The sequence below is a fragment of the Enoplosus armatus genome, chromosome 11 (assembly GCF_043641665.1).
Source record: "Enoplosus armatus isolate fEnoArm2 chromosome 11, fEnoArm2.hap1, whole genome shotgun sequence".
In the NCBI taxonomy this organism is placed as follows: Eukaryota; Metazoa; Chordata; class Actinopteri; order Centrarchiformes; family Enoplosidae; genus Enoplosus; species Enoplosus armatus.
The window spans coordinates 14945617-14963241 of record NC_092190.1 but is presented as its reverse complement, the minus strand read 5'-3'; the positions used below and the strand labels follow the sequence as shown (position 1 = coordinate 14963241).

Genomic DNA, 17625 nt, shown 5'->3' with positions numbered 1-17625 from the left:
TCTCAGACAGCAGCAGCGCACACACTGAAATGCTGCGCGACATTCATGCACGCTTCAACTAAATCTATTCAATAACATGAGTTTCAAATATTACACAAGGTTTAATAAGGCCTGAGGACATTTAAGGACACATAATGCATGATGTCTAACACACACACACATACACACACAGCGTCCCCTGAGCATGGATAAATGCATCAATATATGCTGGTCCCTTATATTGCTCTGACAGCCCAGTCACACAACAGCCTTTCCCTAGCTCTCAGAGGTCTATAAAACAAGCCAGGACACCAGACCCGGTTGCTGGGCAGAACACACTTCAGAGACACACCACACTGAGCCAATCAGAGCTGCGCTCCGTCACAGCAGATGTTGTTATTGGTTCATAGCGAGCCCTGATGAATTTTTAGCACCTGTCTGATGCCAACACTTACCGGTGTAGTGGCTGACGACACGTGTGCTGCGTTTCGCTTCCTGGAGACTTGGCTAATGACTCGCACCAAGCTCACAGTTGTGTATCTGACATGTGCCTAATATAAACGAATGGATGGCAAATTCAGTTTGAATGAGCTGGGACTGCATTCACTGTCAGAAAATGAAAAGTAGGCGTCTAAAAAAAGAACTATCACTCAAGATTGGGCACACCACATACCTGTATTCTCACAGAGGCATGCTAACTTTTCCTAAATGTTTGACCCCCCAGTAATGTGATGTAATCCCCAGTAGTAACCTAAAGCAGTCTAGGCTAAACCCTAACCCACTGATTCATTGTGCTGGATGGATGCGTTGTTAGGTGTGCATGTGTTGTATATGAAGAATCTTGCCTGCTCCAAAGCCCATCCGTTTCTGCCCTTTATCTATCACTTCCCTTCTTAGGATCCAGACTGAAAGGATCCAACAATGAACGACAGAGAAAACACATAAATCCATGATAACAAGGAGGGACAGGGAGCAAGAGAAAGATGGAGAACGAAGGAGATGATCAGCCCAAGCTAAATAACAGGCCTGCTAACTCCAGTGGAAAGCCTTGAACGAGCGGCGCACACCAGACTCTGGTTTCCACTGAGGCTTGGTGTTCTGATAGCAGGCCAAACCAAAGACTGCCATGGACCCCGGACAGAGGACGGAGAAGCATGAAACATACAAACAGTTACTCCTCTCTGGGATTCACCACAAACCACCTCAACCTTACAGTTTGCCCAAGGCGTCTGGGACTGACTGACTGCCCTACTGGGGCTAAAAATGAATTGATATATAAATGCATGTAGCCCCCTACACAGTCAAAAGCCATGGACAGATAATAAGTAACATACAGCTGGGAAACGCCACGCCTCCCTGTTTTCAAAGTTAATACCTCTCTTCTAAAACACACAAAGCCTAACACGGGATGGCGGGCACAAATACGCAAACACTGGAGATTTAAAAAACAAAACATTGCTCTAAATAATTAGTAGTCTGTAACACATGGTAACTTCAATCAATCAATGATCAATAAAAGCTCTTGATAGGATTAGCATTATGAGAGCAGCACACAAACTATGACTCCTAATATTTTAAATTCGATGACAGTATGTCTTCCTTGCCTTGGTTGGATAGCACTTATTTTAATTTGGCCCCTACATACACTATGATTTGTGGCTGGTGCAGGGTTATGGCATAAATAAAAGACCCAAAGGTCACAGGAACACAGTAAAAGTCCCAATCCAAAGAATCAAGGACACACCAGAAGAGACATATCTAACCAGATGAGTGATAAGTACAAATGTGTCAAAACCCTCCACAATTTCCTTCATGACAACACATGGTATCAAAAATATGCAAGTCCTGAATTTGTTTTGGCTTTGCTTTTATGCTGTTTATGTTTGATTTCTCTTCTCTCTGCCTTTGTATGATTTTTCTCCTTCTTTTACTAGTGTCTGCAGGCTGTACTAAGGTTTGTAAAATATGATATATGTAAATGAAGCTACACCTATAATCATTAACATTAGAAGATACTTTCTCGTTCTGTTTGCTCTTGCAAGGACACCATGCTAACTGCTAAGCTAACAGGCAGCCAAGATAAAACCCGTTCTAGACAGTAAATTTCCTGCAGGCCTGTGTGCCTTACCTTGTATCTGTGGGATGTACGGTGCCAACAGCTTGCCTCTTTTCTTCTCATAGCCCTTCTGAGTGATGTCCCCTGTACAGACAGAGACAGAGAAATACAGAGGAACAGACAGAGAGAGAAGGGGGGGGGGGGGGTGGCAGAGAGATGAGTCATTAGCTCAGCCGTGCCCTGGTGGTGGTGTGTGTGTGTGTGTGTGTGTGTGTGTGTGTGTGTGTGTGTGTGTGTGTGTGTGTGTGTGTGTGTGTGTGTGTGTGTGTGTGTGTGTGTGTGCGCACAAGTGCCTCAGGATCACACTGCCAGGCTGGTTACGCTGTCACCACGGGGCACCAGAGGAGGGTTGCCGCAGCAGATGACCAGCTCTCACCCACTGGATGTCTCTCCCTCACACATACACAGGAAGTGACATTGCAATTGTTAGATGTGTTGGCTGATAGATACGGTAGCATGGCAAATTTCCTACTGAATACTTGAATGATAACATCGGCAAGGGGAATTTAAAAGATCATATGTCTGGTGCGCCTGGAACATTTTCCCTCGCAGCGTTTTTACCAGAGGTAAAAATAACGCTGATGTCAGCATGAACTGAATCCGCCTCAGTTGCCTCCCCACACATAATTAAAAGGCGGTCTGTTAAATAAGATCTAGCTGCATGTTATTTTAATAGCCCTATTTAAAAAGGAACATCACCGTACAAGCTTTTCAAAGCCTGGAATTTAACTACAATAAATGAAGAAAGAGAAAAAAAAAGGAGCAGAGGGAGACAGAGAGAGAGATAGGGTGAAGGTGTAAGGCTAAGTAATAATATGGCTCTGTAGATGCAGCAAGGTCTATAGCTTAACTCGCTAATTGTCACTTGACTTGGCAAAGTGTGTAGTAGACCTAGCAACGATGACCACATGTCTGCTGTTCAAATGCTGATGAAAAAGACGACCATGATTTCCTTAAACTGACAAAAGTAAGAGGATAAAGTCACATTGTTGTGGATTTTGGTTTGTCTGCGGGCTGGGCATAGTTGCATGCATGACACATTCATAAAATACTTCATCATCGTCATCATAATGTGACACAGTACAATTTGGCAGTATGTTATTAGGTGTTTGCCCCCACTCCAATCTGACCGATTCACATTAAATACACTTCAATTGTCTATGTTATTACAGAAGTCTGTGTTTTCACTATCAGTTAGATTCATCTAGTCACGGCGGGGCACCAGCTCAGCTTTAATGCCACAGCTGGCCTCATGATACCCAACATAAATACATACAAAATATACAATAAAATTGGGAAAAACCTGGTATCGGATCGCTAACCGTATTTGCAGATATGATGAGTTGAGATGAGTTCAGAATTTGTATTGGGAAAGCAAGAATTGCTTCAGCGACTACACAGAGTATGCAATGGCCTTTTATTGCCCTTTTCCAAGAAGAAAGAAACAAGCAAAATACACAATATCTGCAGAGTGACATAAAAGCTCATATCAAACTGAACTCATCGCTAAATGACAGTGTCACCAAAATGTCAAAAATGTTGAAACACATCCATATCCACATGGGACCTGTTTAAAAGACGGAGAAGTAGGTCACTGACTGAGTGTTTTGTGGCTGCTTGTGGTTGATTTGAGGATGTAAGATGCCACTGTGTTTCTGCATGTCAGACACAGTTGTAGGCTGAGGCTGATGGGGTGGAGGCTCGCTCTTTTGCAGACAAAAGACATACTGATTCACTCAGAGAGGGCTGACTGACAGCATCTCTAACACACAAACCATGTATGTACATAACTATGCTCCCATATGTGACCTCTCTGATGAGCTCTAACACCCCTAAAGATGGATGTAAAAAAAGGACCTGCAACAAAGCTGTGGACGACAACAAAGGGCCTTGTGGAAAATATGCCAGTCAAACAGCCGGCTGCAAGGAGTGTCAAAGTCAAACAGCCACTTGACATGACATATACATTGTTTTGGCAGGAAGCTAGAAATGCTCACAAACGCAAGATCTCAGTGGTGAGAGTTTCCACTGTATATTAGCACTGGAGTCCAATGAATAGGGATCCCACTGAGTCCTTTATAATAATCTCTACAGGCTCTCAGCGGGGGTCATCAGGGTGGAGGTCAAGGGAAAAGCAATAAGTTCAATAAGTCTATGTGAACAGAACAAATTGATGAAAATCCTCCCCATGTTATCCCATTTCTTCATCTCACCATGGGGAATACTTTATGCAGTTTTCTTCTTATTGACCTGTTCAACCTGTATTAATTCATAAAAGGGTATACTGTAAAAACACTGTAAACACAAATACAGTACAACTTCATATTGATACATCCGTATTTACTTATGTTACTCAGTTATTGTCTTAAACAAGATATTCTTGATTTATCTTTGGCTTATTTATCTCGGATTTATCTCAAGCCTCTTGAACACAACAGTGTGGCAGTGTGAAGGCAGGTGTTGTTGGTCACACTGGTTGCCGCGCTGCCCGCTGGTCCTGAGTCACCAGTAACGGCTCAATGCCTGCACTGTTAAATGTCCAGGAGAGCTGGAGGCTAGCAACAATACAGCGCTGTCCACAGGCCGAGCCGGCTGACCTGACACTGACTCTTTCTGGTGATAAGTGTCTCTGTTTGTATGTGTGTTCAGTATATGTCTGTGCGCATGCCAGCGCGTCTCAGTGTGCGCACCACAGCAGCCAACCAGCCTGACAACCACACACAATAGAGGGCTATTCTCTGCGGCGGCTCCAAATTCTGGCTAGCGGCCTTGGTGGCCGAGCGGCCCCTAGCACACACTGATCCATCAAGTCATGTCTCAGTGAAGCTAATCTTTTGATCTGAGAACAAACAGCTTTGTCATTAAATATGGAGGAATGGACTCAAGCATTCAGTGGTAAACAATGGCCCTTACTCCGAATCTTAAAAAGCAAAACAAAAAGGTCTGAGGCACCAAAGGATCACCATATTTCCTGTGCAAATGTGTATAAACAAGTGTGTTTGCATATGCTTGCACAAATATCTGTGTGTGTGCAATTTTACGTATTCACAGACATACACTCTGTTTCCCCTTTCTGTTTGAGCCTTGAGTGCCTCCATAAGATAAAAATGGGAGGGTTCAAGGGTCAATATGTGGCCTGCCACCTGGGGAATAACAGAGGGGGGGAGGAGAGTGGGATGTAGGGAAAGAGAGAGATGGAAGGAGGACTGAAGGGAAGCTTAGCACCTATGCCAAATTACACAGTCACAAGGGACAAGCTGTAGCTTATACTATATTTACAGCAGAGTGGGGAGCACTTTATTTGACCCCCTTCACTCTTCTGCGCTGACTACAGGCTTTGCCATGTAATTGAGCTGTAAAGAAAAGGGAAAGGGTACATCTCCAAACAAGCACCTGGGGGGAGAGGGGGTGGGTGGGGTAGAGTAAATAAAAACTGAGAATGAATGTGTCAAAGAGGGAGATGAACCGAAACACGATGGAGGGGTGAGAGAGAGAGAGAGAGAGAGAGAGAGAGAGAGAGAGAGAGAGAGAGAGAGAGAGAGAGAGAGAGAGAGAGAGAGGCATTTCTCATGTCATGATGGTTAGAGAACATCATCTCAGCTGGAAGACTGGTTATTCTTTCCTCAGCCTGCATCCACCTTCACAAACACACCTCCTTTGTTGCCTCCATCCTTTCACTCTAACCTCTTCACCTTCCTCTCAACCCTCGAGGGCTCACTGTCCACTGCCTCTTTTTAATTACCTGCAGCAGTTCTTGCTGAAGGGAACAAAACATAGAAAGAACAGAGGGGTATTGTGTCTAAATTCCACATTTTTAGGGGTATTGATGCTAGTCTTCTGGCACTAGTCTTCAGCCATCTGAAGTGACAAGATTTTATTTCCCAGAGACGAGAGGCACTTTTATCCGGCACAATGTTGTTACCGTAAACATTCCTCTCACCTGGCACTGAATCCAATTTCGAAAGAGAGACGGTCAATCTTGTGACACTCTGAACAGTGACAGCAACAGAGCCTGCCGTCCTCTGCTTTGTCTCATTGACTATAATTGACTGATGGCTATTGACAGCTACACTCAATAGCCATCGGTCAGGGCTATTGAGTGTAGCTGTTCCTTCAATGAGGCCCATTAGAGAATTACGTTGCATCTGTCCAGATGGACACCAGCACATTCCTCTACAAGCCAGCAAAATAATTAATCTCTGAATGAAGATGGTGCCATTGGCTTTACTTAGTGTGTGAGGCTGATGAGTAAAACTGAAGATTTATACAGCCACATGGTCAGACACATTTTCTCTCTTCTTTTAGGTGTAGAAAGCCAGACAGGGATGACAACTCTTGCTCTCAACTATCTCCAAGGGTATCACGCACACACACACACACACACACACACACACACACACACACACACACACACACACACACACACACACACACACACACCAGTAATATCAGCAGCAAGGGCTTGACAGTCACAGAGCAATAGTTTCAATATCTAAAGCCCTGCTTCTGTGTGTGTTTTCCTCTCCTGCTGGCTGCCTATTTAAAAACAGAACCCACAGCTAGGGTCTGTGTGTGTGTGTGTGTGTGTGTGTGTGTGTGTGTGTGTGTGTGTGTGTGCATGTGTGTGTGTGGAGCTATGAGGGAAAACTGTCTGAGTCTACCACAATGAGCAACACTAGGGCTAGGTTATATTATAACGTATTGTATTGTTTGAGACATCATGTTTCCCAGTCATGATTTCTAAATGAATTGGGGATGCAACTAATTATTTTCATTGTCTGTAAATCTTTTTTGGTCTGTCTTAAAATGAAAAATGCCCATCATAATCTTTTAAAGCTCAAAGTGACTTATTCAAATTGCTTAATATTCAAAGATATTCAGCTTATTATCATAGAAGACAAAGAAATCCTACACATTTTCATATTTGAGAAGGTGGAATCAGGACATTTAGTTAATTTCTGATTAAAGAAAATACTTAAATGATTAATTTATTGCCAAAATAGTTGCTGATTAAGTCAGCTCTAAAATTAATCATAACATAAGTTCAATTTTAGATCGGACTCTAAATCTACATTTTAAATGTATATATTATACATTAATAAACATATCAATATCGAGATAATGCAGTTAGTGCATATCTGCCACTGCTAATCAATAGTCCAAAATAATTTTTTATCCTGAAATAAAACCCTTCATGTCTTTGCCACACGGCCACCCTCTTTTCCTAAGTGACAGACAGCTAGCAAGGCGGCCCCACCCACCCTTAATGTCAGTTCCTGTGCCAGGCTGACCCACAATGTGCCAACACTGCTGCCAAGCCAGCAACCAAGCCGTCTGCCCTTCAGCCTCAGAAAACCACAGCTAAATATTTAGGCAGGGCAGCATTTGCTTTCAAGGCTTGTGTGTTGACGCCAACAAAAGCAGATGTAGCCAGCTGTCATTTAGCATTAGCTCTCCGGCATAAAAATGTTAGTTTTATACATTTGGATTAAGCTTTACCCTAGACAGGCGCTGAAATCTTGTAATTTTTCAATTGCATATTTGCAGCGGACAGTTTATTTGAGGACTAGCAGAGATCTATTTCAAGTGTGCATGGTCAGCTCTGTGCATTTTTTCTCTCATTATTGCAGCCCAGAGGATATACATGGGCATATACCTGTGCTGCTCACAGCTTGTGTCGGACAGAAAATGTACCTGTTACTGCTAAAGACAAAAATCAGCAGAGATATGAAAAAGAGGCAAAGAGAGGGGGAGATGGAGAAAGAGCACACCACAGATTCAACCACATGTCTAGCTTTTTAGTTTGTCTACATGACAAAAAACACTAACCAAGCTGCAGAAGAGAAGAATAGTAAAAGTATGGTGTGCAATGACCACAGAAGTCCCCTGTTAAATTGTTTTAACACACACAAGACACAGACAGAATAACTCACATGCAGAAGAAGCCAGGGAAGCCAGCAGAGCAGCGATGAGATGTCCTCAGCAGAGAGAGAGACAGAGAGAGAGAGAGAGAGAGAGAGAGAGAGAGAGAGAGAGAGAGAGAGAGAGAGAGAGAGAGAGGCGGATGGAGGGAGAAGGAGAGGCCGGTGACAGAGTACAGGCTGTCAGGTCAGCGGAGGCTAACCAGCTAACAGGCAAACTCTAAGAAGTCCTGCTGTCATAAGTCAGGACCTTCAGCATCCTTTGTTTCCTTTCATAGTGAGAGCAGAAGAATGAACGAACCCCATCTCCCTCATTCTCCTTTCCCATTACTCCCCTCCCTCTCGCCCTCTCTCAAACCCCGCACTACTGACTCCCCCCTTCTTCAATCGACTGCCCCTGCCACCCCCTCCTTCTCCCGCACCCTCTCTCTCTCTCTCTCTCTCGCTCTCTCACTTCCCATCCCTCTCTCCTCCAAGCTAAAGTCTCCACACAAAGCCAACCTAGGCTGCAGGATTAGGGTGTCAAAGCAGACCCCTGCCCCCCACCTTCCCACATACCAATCTCTCTCTCTCTCTCTCTCTCTCTCACACACACACACACACACACACACACACACAAAGACACACAGACACACACACTGTACAAGAACTATGGAGGAAGCTTCGTTAGCCTGTTACTACACGTTTATACAGGTCAAGTTACACAGCATGCAAGCCTTGTTTCACCGTCAAGAAGAAGCTTCCACAATGATGCTGGGAACCGCAGCATTAGAGCTAATGCTTGCTACAACATTACAAAAACCGCAGCTGAAAAATAAAGAAGCAAAGTAATTTATAAACACAGTGCTGGATTATGGATGTAACCACACAACCACCAGATCAAACCTGTCGGACAGTATTTGGGCACATTGTCTATAACCTCTAATGGCAGTAATTCTACTGTAATTTGCACCTCGAAAAAATTTAGCATGTATTTTAGAGTGGAGGAGAAGCTACGCTGGGATAAGATTAGGCTTATTGTGATGAAGAGCACTTTGATGTGGCATTACTATTTCATTTTAGAAATTAGAGACCTATTCACCCTATGGCAGTAAGTTTCAATGAATAGCTGCATATAATTAGGCTCAATTATTGCCTGCTATCACACACACTACTGTCCCTGCACAAACACTCCTGCAAACACCCACACACAACAGATCGTCTCCTCTGTTTCTAAAGACTGAGATGGACTACATGTCACCTTGGACTAGTGGGCAGTCACCTTCTGTATGTCGGCTTAAGCTCACATGATCAGAGGCTACTCACACGTTAAACACCGTATAAACTGAGAGGAAAAATAAAAACCTTTACAATGTAATGAAGTCCAATAGAGAATTTTTTACCTTTGTGAAACTTATAACTAACGATTAATCAAGAAAATAACCAGCAGATTACTCAATAATGAAAATAATCAAAATTTTAAAAATTATTTATAATGTTTAATTTTATTCACTTCCATTTTTATAGCATTGTAAACTTAACAGGCTGAAGTGCTGAACAGAAACATGAGGGCTAGAATGATGTCAGCACACATCAGCGACAGATATACAGGTACAATTCAATATACAGGGATTTAAGCATCATATACTGATGGATTCAACTCTAAACCAACAGTGGTTGGGTTAGTAAAAATGCTCTGTATACATATTATGCCTTGTTGAATGTTAGATGTTGTAGTTTGGTGTTGCACTGGACTGCAATGCTGAATTATATTGATGTTTTTATATTTTGTGCTTGAACACCTCCAATTTAAGTAAATGACAATTGCATCACATTGCATAAGGGTTTCTATTTGTAAATTAGAGTATGTATTCACACAGTCATTGATGTAGCAAGGAGTAGACGACATGGCAGGAGTCCTGGACCAGTTTCCATCTTGATTTGATTCCAGGTCAAATCATTTTAAGTCACACGCTAAATGTAGCTCCCAGCTAGCGTAACACAGCAGTACAATACCTTTCAATAAAGCCAAGAGATGTCATGTAACCTCCTCAAGGCTATAACAAATATGTGACTACAGACTTATTCTTTTGTACAGCTGGAGTCATACTGAATGACATGAAGGCACAGTGTAGGATCATTTATGTGACACACATCCTACCGGAAGGTTAAAGACAGTCAGGGACGGGAGGAAAAAAAGGGTAAGTGTTGCAGAAAAGAGGGGTTGATTGAAGATGACAAGGAGCTTGACACTGAGAACCAGCTGGAGAAAGGAGGGGGGGGGGGGGGTCTGGGCCAAACTGGAGGAGGCTTTAGGGAGAATTTAGAGACAGAAGGGGGGGATGAGGAAAGAAAAGAGAGAGGAGGAAAAAAAGGATAAGGAATAAAGGAGGATATGATTAAAAGGTAATGACTTCCTCTTTCTTTCACTAGACACACAGACATATGCTGATGCGCGCACACACACACACACTTATATCCCTGATCCTAAAGCGCCTGGGCATCTCTCAGTCTCCATCCATCAACTGCTCCAATCACACTGTCGTATCGCTTTTAATTAAGTAGTGCCAACGAATTAGAAGACTGAACGAACCCTCCATTACCACTTTGCTAATACATAACCCCCTCATCACATATGCACACACACTCACACACACACACACACACACACACACACAGCCAAAAATCCCCCTCTATCCCCCAGGCTCTCTATGGCTGGTGAGCAGACAGACAGCGTGAATAATAAGACATTAGATGCAGCGCTGCCTTACTCAGGGGGCCCTGCAGCTGTGCACTGATTTGGGGAGCAGACAAGAGGGGGGCCATAATTAACAGTCACAAATAAACACTGATACTGTACGCACACACATCAAAGGAACACACACACACATGTGCAATGCTTGCACCAGTTCTCACAAAGAGACAGATGCAGATCAACTCGAGCAAATACGCACATGAGGGATCAAGCCATTGCTCACATATGAACACACACACACACGAACATGTGAACTGGTCACCTGTGTGTGTGTGTGTGTGTGTGTGTGTGTGTGTGTGTGTGTGTGTGTGTGTGTGTGTGTGGTCTTGTAAATCTGAATTTGTGAGGACTAATTTGAGTTTTAGGCCTTGATTAATGACAATTTGGTAAATTGGGGACATTTTGGCAAGTCCTCACTTCATCAAATGGCAGGTTTGCGGATGAGGACTGAGGTTTTAGGAAAAGGTTTCTTGGTTTTAGGTTAAGTTGAGAACACATGGGTTAATGTTAGGATAACTGGCCAGGGAATGCGTTGTGTCAATGAGTGTCCTCACAAACATCTATATGCGTGTGTGTGTGTGTGAGAGAGAGAGAGAGAGCGAGAGAGAGAGAAAGAGACCTGGCTCCGGTCCAAACATATTCATCTCGGTTCCATTCAGACACATGACACCCAGCCTGGACGGACGATAACTGAGCGATGTGCTGCTATTCTGGCTCACAGCCAGAGCGTCATGATGTGTAAACATGCATCTCACCAACGTGGACTGTAGCAGAAACACATCCAACATCACACAGTGACTCTGTACATATAGGCATATATATTTTAATGAAACCACCCTGACCAATGACAAACAAGAGGGTTAATGCAGGAAACAATAGGCCTAATCTGTACTGTTGACGTCATCAGATATACAACCTCTTTTTAGTGAGTGTCTTTTGCACATTAATGTTTCTTTTACTATTTCAACCTGCTTGAGAGAGTCCAGAAATAAAATGATTATTTCAGACCAGACTCTCTCATTGTCTAAGTCCTTTCATGTTGCCTATGTGTTAGTGTGTGTGTGTCTCTTCAGTGTATGCGTGTGATTAGTGGAGCAAGACATCTGTGTGACAGCCGTGACCAGTGTGGGAGCCTCAGAGTAAAGACTCATGAAACAAGAATCTGTTCACAGCCAACAAGCACAGCTCTGCCTCTCTACACTGTGATGGACTGACTACTGTATTTTACATGTTTAGCTTACGAGTGCCTGCCTTGCTGTACTCCCTGCCAGTTCACTTATACGATGGCACGCCTATAAATCAGCTCTGCTGGTGGTGACAGCTTCAACATCTCTCTTGAGCTGCAGAGAGCATTTGGCCAACACATCCGCGCTGAGGGTGTAGTTACAGAGTGAGAAGAGCTGCTGTGATCAGCACAGAAAGCAAGACTAGTGCCTAACTAGCTGCTAATGAATAGCTTAGTCTGAAACTGGTGCTCCATCTAACTTGTCCTCATTTAAAAACTTCTCAGAGAAAATGAATGAAATCTACAGCAGTTATTACTTGAGCTGGAAGCAGCCTTCACACACCGATCGACCCCCACTGTTAAGTGACATGATTCGGAGGCTGAAACCAGACTGTGTGCTGGGTTGTTATGTTCCTCATTGCGGTTTTGAGGAGCAAGAAATCAAGTCGCGCAAAGTCCCTCCATTCAGAGCATCACAGCTCTATTCTCAAACCGAAACAATCTAATTTGTCTCAATTCATGTCTAAAACACAGCATAGCCTGATGGGAAATCTTGTGCAATTGTCCAGATGCTATTCAACGTGCTCAGCCAAACATGCCGCATGCAGTCCGATTATTTTACATTCCTCAGGGGACCTGTTAAATAACCCAAGCAGGAAGCTAATGTTATCACAGATGAAGGCTCTGATTAATATAGGGGTGGAAATTACACTTCTTTGCTAAATGTAGCCTTTTTTGTTATAAAAATGCATAAGACAAATATGGGCCAAATGCCTGCCAGATCATCATGACTTCCTTTTTTGTCCTCCATATAAAACCACACAGACACAGTGACAACGATCAAAAACATAACTTAAACCTACTGATCTAATATAGAAGTAACGCTACTGACTATGGCTACCACCTACTTGGCGGAGGCAGCTTACAGAGCGTCCAGAGTCCACCTTTGTGGAGAGAAACCCTGCGTCCCGGGTGTTTGAGATACGAGTGGGATGGTGTCCCATCTGAAGCTCCCAGCTCTGTGGGATCTGCTATGTGCGGTCTCAGAGGATGTGGAGAGATTTATTGTCTTCTTCTTTGCCTGGTTATTACCATATGAATGACCATGTTTTCACCGGCCTGACACAGGCTTAGCCATTAAGCTCCTTGCATATACACACACACACACACACACAAACACCTTTGCTATAGCCTGGAGTCTTTGCATGAACACACAAAACAGCTAAACATCTACACATGGGCACCGTGGCAATCCAATTAAAGGGTGCACACACAGATACACTTTGTGGTATTAGAGATGCAGGCTATCACCCCCAACTGTGCGTTTGTGTGTGCACGTTTGTGTATCCATATCTATATGTCAAGGACGAGAGCTAACTAGCTCTGCTCCAAGACTAACAAGCCATACGGCAAAGTCTTTTGTTCCTCGCCTGTGATTCACGGCCGGGTCTTGGAGGGGAGCCCAGCATCAGTGTGTGATTACATGAAAGTGTTTGTGTGTGTGGGTGCCTGTGTTTACCCTTTTCAACAAAAAACACACCATAGGCCCATTATCTCTTGTCATCGCTGCTAATGTGAAATTGTATGTTTCCAAATATACACAGCTCGTTACAGAGAGCAAAGCAGGGCTATCCAGGTGAGAGGGGATCAACACGGCATCAGTGTGGGTCAACAGAACAGGCAGGTGGACACACAATGTAGAACAAATGCTCTCAAACACAATCGTGTCGCTTACACCGGCAATGGAGTCTGAAATGCGTGCTCCAAGAACCAAACTGAATGTTGGCAAACAGCAATGTTATCAGGTATCTCGAAAATGTCGCCTTCTTTGGAAAGGGAGGCTTGCTTTTATTCTTCTTATCTAATTACAAAATTGGATTTGAGAAGGTTTTATAAATTGTCTGACTAACAGTAGAAATCTCAAAAGGTATTTTACAATTACAGTGACATGAGACAGAAGGGAATGCAGCAAATCCTCACATTTACCAAATCATTTCAGCACTATTGAAAGTACAAGGTTTATGGATTACATTTAGACAGCCAGTCTGAGCTGTCTTACTGTATTTTGCTCACATACACAGACGCACTCACTGCTCCACCACACTTCTCTCTCTTTCTAAGCGTATCACAAAACAGTACAACAGGCCGATCTCACCAGGCTCTGGACAGGATGACCAAAAGTCTCACCTCCTCTCAAACACCATCTGTTCCTCTCTCTCCATTTCCCTTCCTCTCTGCATCACAAACCCACCGTTCCAACACCCGTAAATATGCAGTCGAGTGAGTAACCATGCAACCATGGGTTTCTATGGCTACATGCAAAGTGGTGTCATATGTGAATCAAACTGGAACGTCAAACTTGTTTCTTGTTTCCTACAAAACCTTTCAAGACCTTTTTAATTGTTCACGTCATTCACCATCAGTGCAGTGGTGACCCTCCACCACAGATAATTTGCCAATGTAGAAAGTTTCCAGGAAGAAATACAGACATAACGTTGGAGTGCTAATAAAGTAAAATTGGCAAAAGAACCAAGTTACAGAACCTTAGACAAACTTTCATCACTACGTATGCTCCCATAGGGAGATGTGTCTGTGGGCATCCAAGCATGTATACATACTTATACACTTTCTAGCTTATGTACGCATGTGATTGCTCAATGCTCATCTATAATTCAGTAGCGTGGCACTTTCACTTTCTCCGCCACACAACCGGCTGAACTCTGCTCCTCTGGCTGCACCCAGGCAATTAAGTGGAGCAGTGATAGCGCTCTCAAGGCCAAACTTAAGCCTTTTAAATTTTAACACCACAGCTCAACGCTGCCCCAGCCCCTGTTAACAAGACCAGGGCTGGCTGGAACATCTGGTTGCCCTCAGACAAGATATTTATTACTGGCGGAGAAGAACAAAAATGACTGCACATATACTGACAACTAGAAGGGCTTTGTAACAGCAGTAGATGTGTTTTTGTAGTGTTTTTTGTAACAATTTGACGTTGTACCGCTTTGCATACATGCTTGTTCAGACATGGTTTACAAATGTTTTGGATTATGACTCGGACTACCTTAGAAAGGAAGGACAGTGTGTGTATCTGAGAGAGAGAAAGAGCAAGCTCATTAAAGTCAGTGATCTGAGATCTAGCCTGCTGCAATAAGCCTACATCAATGGCAAACAAAAATTTAAACTTACATATATATAGACACATACCAACTCACCTAAATTACACATATACACACACACACACACACACACACACACACACACACACAGTGAGCAGTACATTAACGATAGCAGAGGTAGCAGGAGGAGACAGTCCAGCTGGAGCACATGTGCAGAGCTTCTGTTCTAATGAGTCCATTAGTCAGCGGCACAGCAACCACAACTGCTACCACACACTCACAGGCAGGCACACACAAATATACACGTGTGCACACTTTAAGCACACACTCTTAAACATATTCATGTTTTACATATTCACAAAATAAGGAATCCTTTGCCCCTGAGCTACATCAGACCCACATCAACATGACACGTTCATTTTGCTGTGATAAATTGATACTCCACACAACTGGATAACAGTGGGAATAGCGCTCTTGTCAGACAGGCTTATCGTGTTACACGATAGCATCTCACCCAACCCCACCGGAGTGCACGCTGACAGTAAAATAGTGGTGGGCTTTTGTCTAATCTGTCCAACAGAGGGTGCTACAGCAACGTGTAGCCCAGAGGCTCCCTCACCATCACTTCTCTGACCGCCTCCTTTCGTCCTTCATCTCATCTAGTCTCCTCTGCCCTCTTCCTCCCATCAGCCTCTGCACACACAGTCACACTGCACAACACTATTTGTAGATCAAATACAGTTTCCTTATGTGTTAGTCTTTACATGTTAAATGTGTCTATTTTGTCATCCTGAGCTACTGAAGTTTAAAGTCTGTCCAATCACATGGATAAAAAAAAAAATAGGAATATTTTTTTCAGAATCAATTACTGGAGTATAACACCCCATTACACCACTATTTCAGACTATTAAAAGCATAATTGCACTATGGCCTGGGGCGGCTCTAGGCTCTGTAACGAGTGTGCGAGACATAGTGTATCTGAGCACCAGCAGCTTGCAGACAGAGCCTGATATTGTCATACATGGATAGACAGACTGAGCTACAGCGAGGAGGTAAATGCTGGCTTCAGAATGTGTGTGTATGCATGAGAAGTGGCAGTACTTAGCCTGGGCTCATCTATCACAGTGGTTGTGTGTCTGTTTTCTAATGAGTGTGCCCTTAATGAGGCTGAGCTCTGTGTGATCAGCTCTCTTCAACAAAAGGCCAAGCTATAAAAAAAGCAATCACTTTACTACAGCAGCACAAGCAAAGAGCAACTCTTCCACAAAGTATCAAGCTGTTGACCCGTGCCAGGCACGCAGGACCCATCATCTTTCCATATGGGTTTACGTTTAAACCTGTGTGTTTACAGCTGGGCTGCACTATGAGTGCTGAAATGATAATCTGTATTATTTCAAGAGATATGCTCTACTAATCTATGGGTAATCTGCTGCAGATACCTCTGCTAAAGCTGCACAAGCCTCTCGTTACTGTGATAATAGAAGATGTAAAGAAATGTTTAATCTGTATCGTCTTTTTCATTCAAATTACTGCAGGAGTTCATGAATGCTAAAAAATGCAATATTGAGAAATCTTGCACCTGCACCACACACTAATCATTTGTTCCTTGGATCATAGCCTGTTTTTTTCAAGTTTTATTACATCTGTTAACTAGACATTTTGTTTCGTTTAATATCCTGACTGACAGACTAATAAACAGAGTGTAATAAATGTTACAATATTGGAAATATGCCAATATGCTATGATTGTTATGGCTGTTGTGCATTGTTTACACAGATCACTGACTAAATACATGGAGTATACTCCATATATTGTTGTTTTGATGATGACAGTTTGGACCTGTTTACACCTGGCATTAACATCCGTCTTGGGTGACCCGATCACAAGTGGACAGCTCTAAGAACAGGTGTGAATGCAAAAGGACGCATTGAGGACGCACTGAGATACGAATGCTCAGACCATTTTCGGAGGTGGTCTGAGTTGCATATGGCCACATTCTTTTAGCAGTGTGTACGTGAATGTGTTTTGGGCCACAACGAAGGACCGCCTACTCAACTGACGTCCTCTACGTAAAGGGAAGTACATACTTATTCGTGCAAGATATATTATGAGTGTGTCAAACATCTTAGGTGATTAGAGCTGTCCAGTTGTGATCGGATCACCCAAGACGCATGTTAATGCCAGGTGTAAACAGCATTGATTATAACACTAATGCGGTACACCTTTGAACAAAGGAGCAGCTGCTGATCTCAAAGGCAGTTAAGCACTTTGCTAGAAATGAGCCATGTCCCTTTATACGCAACAAGAGTGCTGAGAATACAGATGTGGGCCATTGTGGGGGGGTATACAAGGGTGACTGACAGATGTCTGCTCTTTACTGGCGAGTCATCAAACCCACTGCAGACAACTGGACAGGTCGATAAATACAGTAGATAGATTACAGACATCAGATAAACTAGTTTACATGCTGCTCTCTAATTCCAGCTTGAAGTAACTGAATTCAAAAGAGCAGAACATTTGATAATAGAGGCATG

At 43.3% G+C, this 17625-nt stretch overlaps 1 protein-coding gene across 3 annotated transcripts in view; it reads right to left on the bottom strand.

Moving 5' to 3' along the window:
• Nucleotides 1-17625, bottom strand: part of LOC139292749 (disco-interacting protein 2 homolog A-like) — a 75079-nt gene that overhangs the window by 29014 nt on the left and 28440 nt on the right. For 2 of the 3 annotated variants that reach the window (XM_070915117.1, XM_070915118.1), the window contains exon 2: nt 2108-2179. In XM_070915117.1, coding sequence (XP_070771218.1) covers nt 2108-2179 — 72 coding nt within the window. Of the gene's footprint in view, nt 1-509; nt 520-2102; nt 2180-17625 lie in introns of all 3 variants that reach the window. The other variant, XM_070915119.1, reaches the window with a different exon arrangement.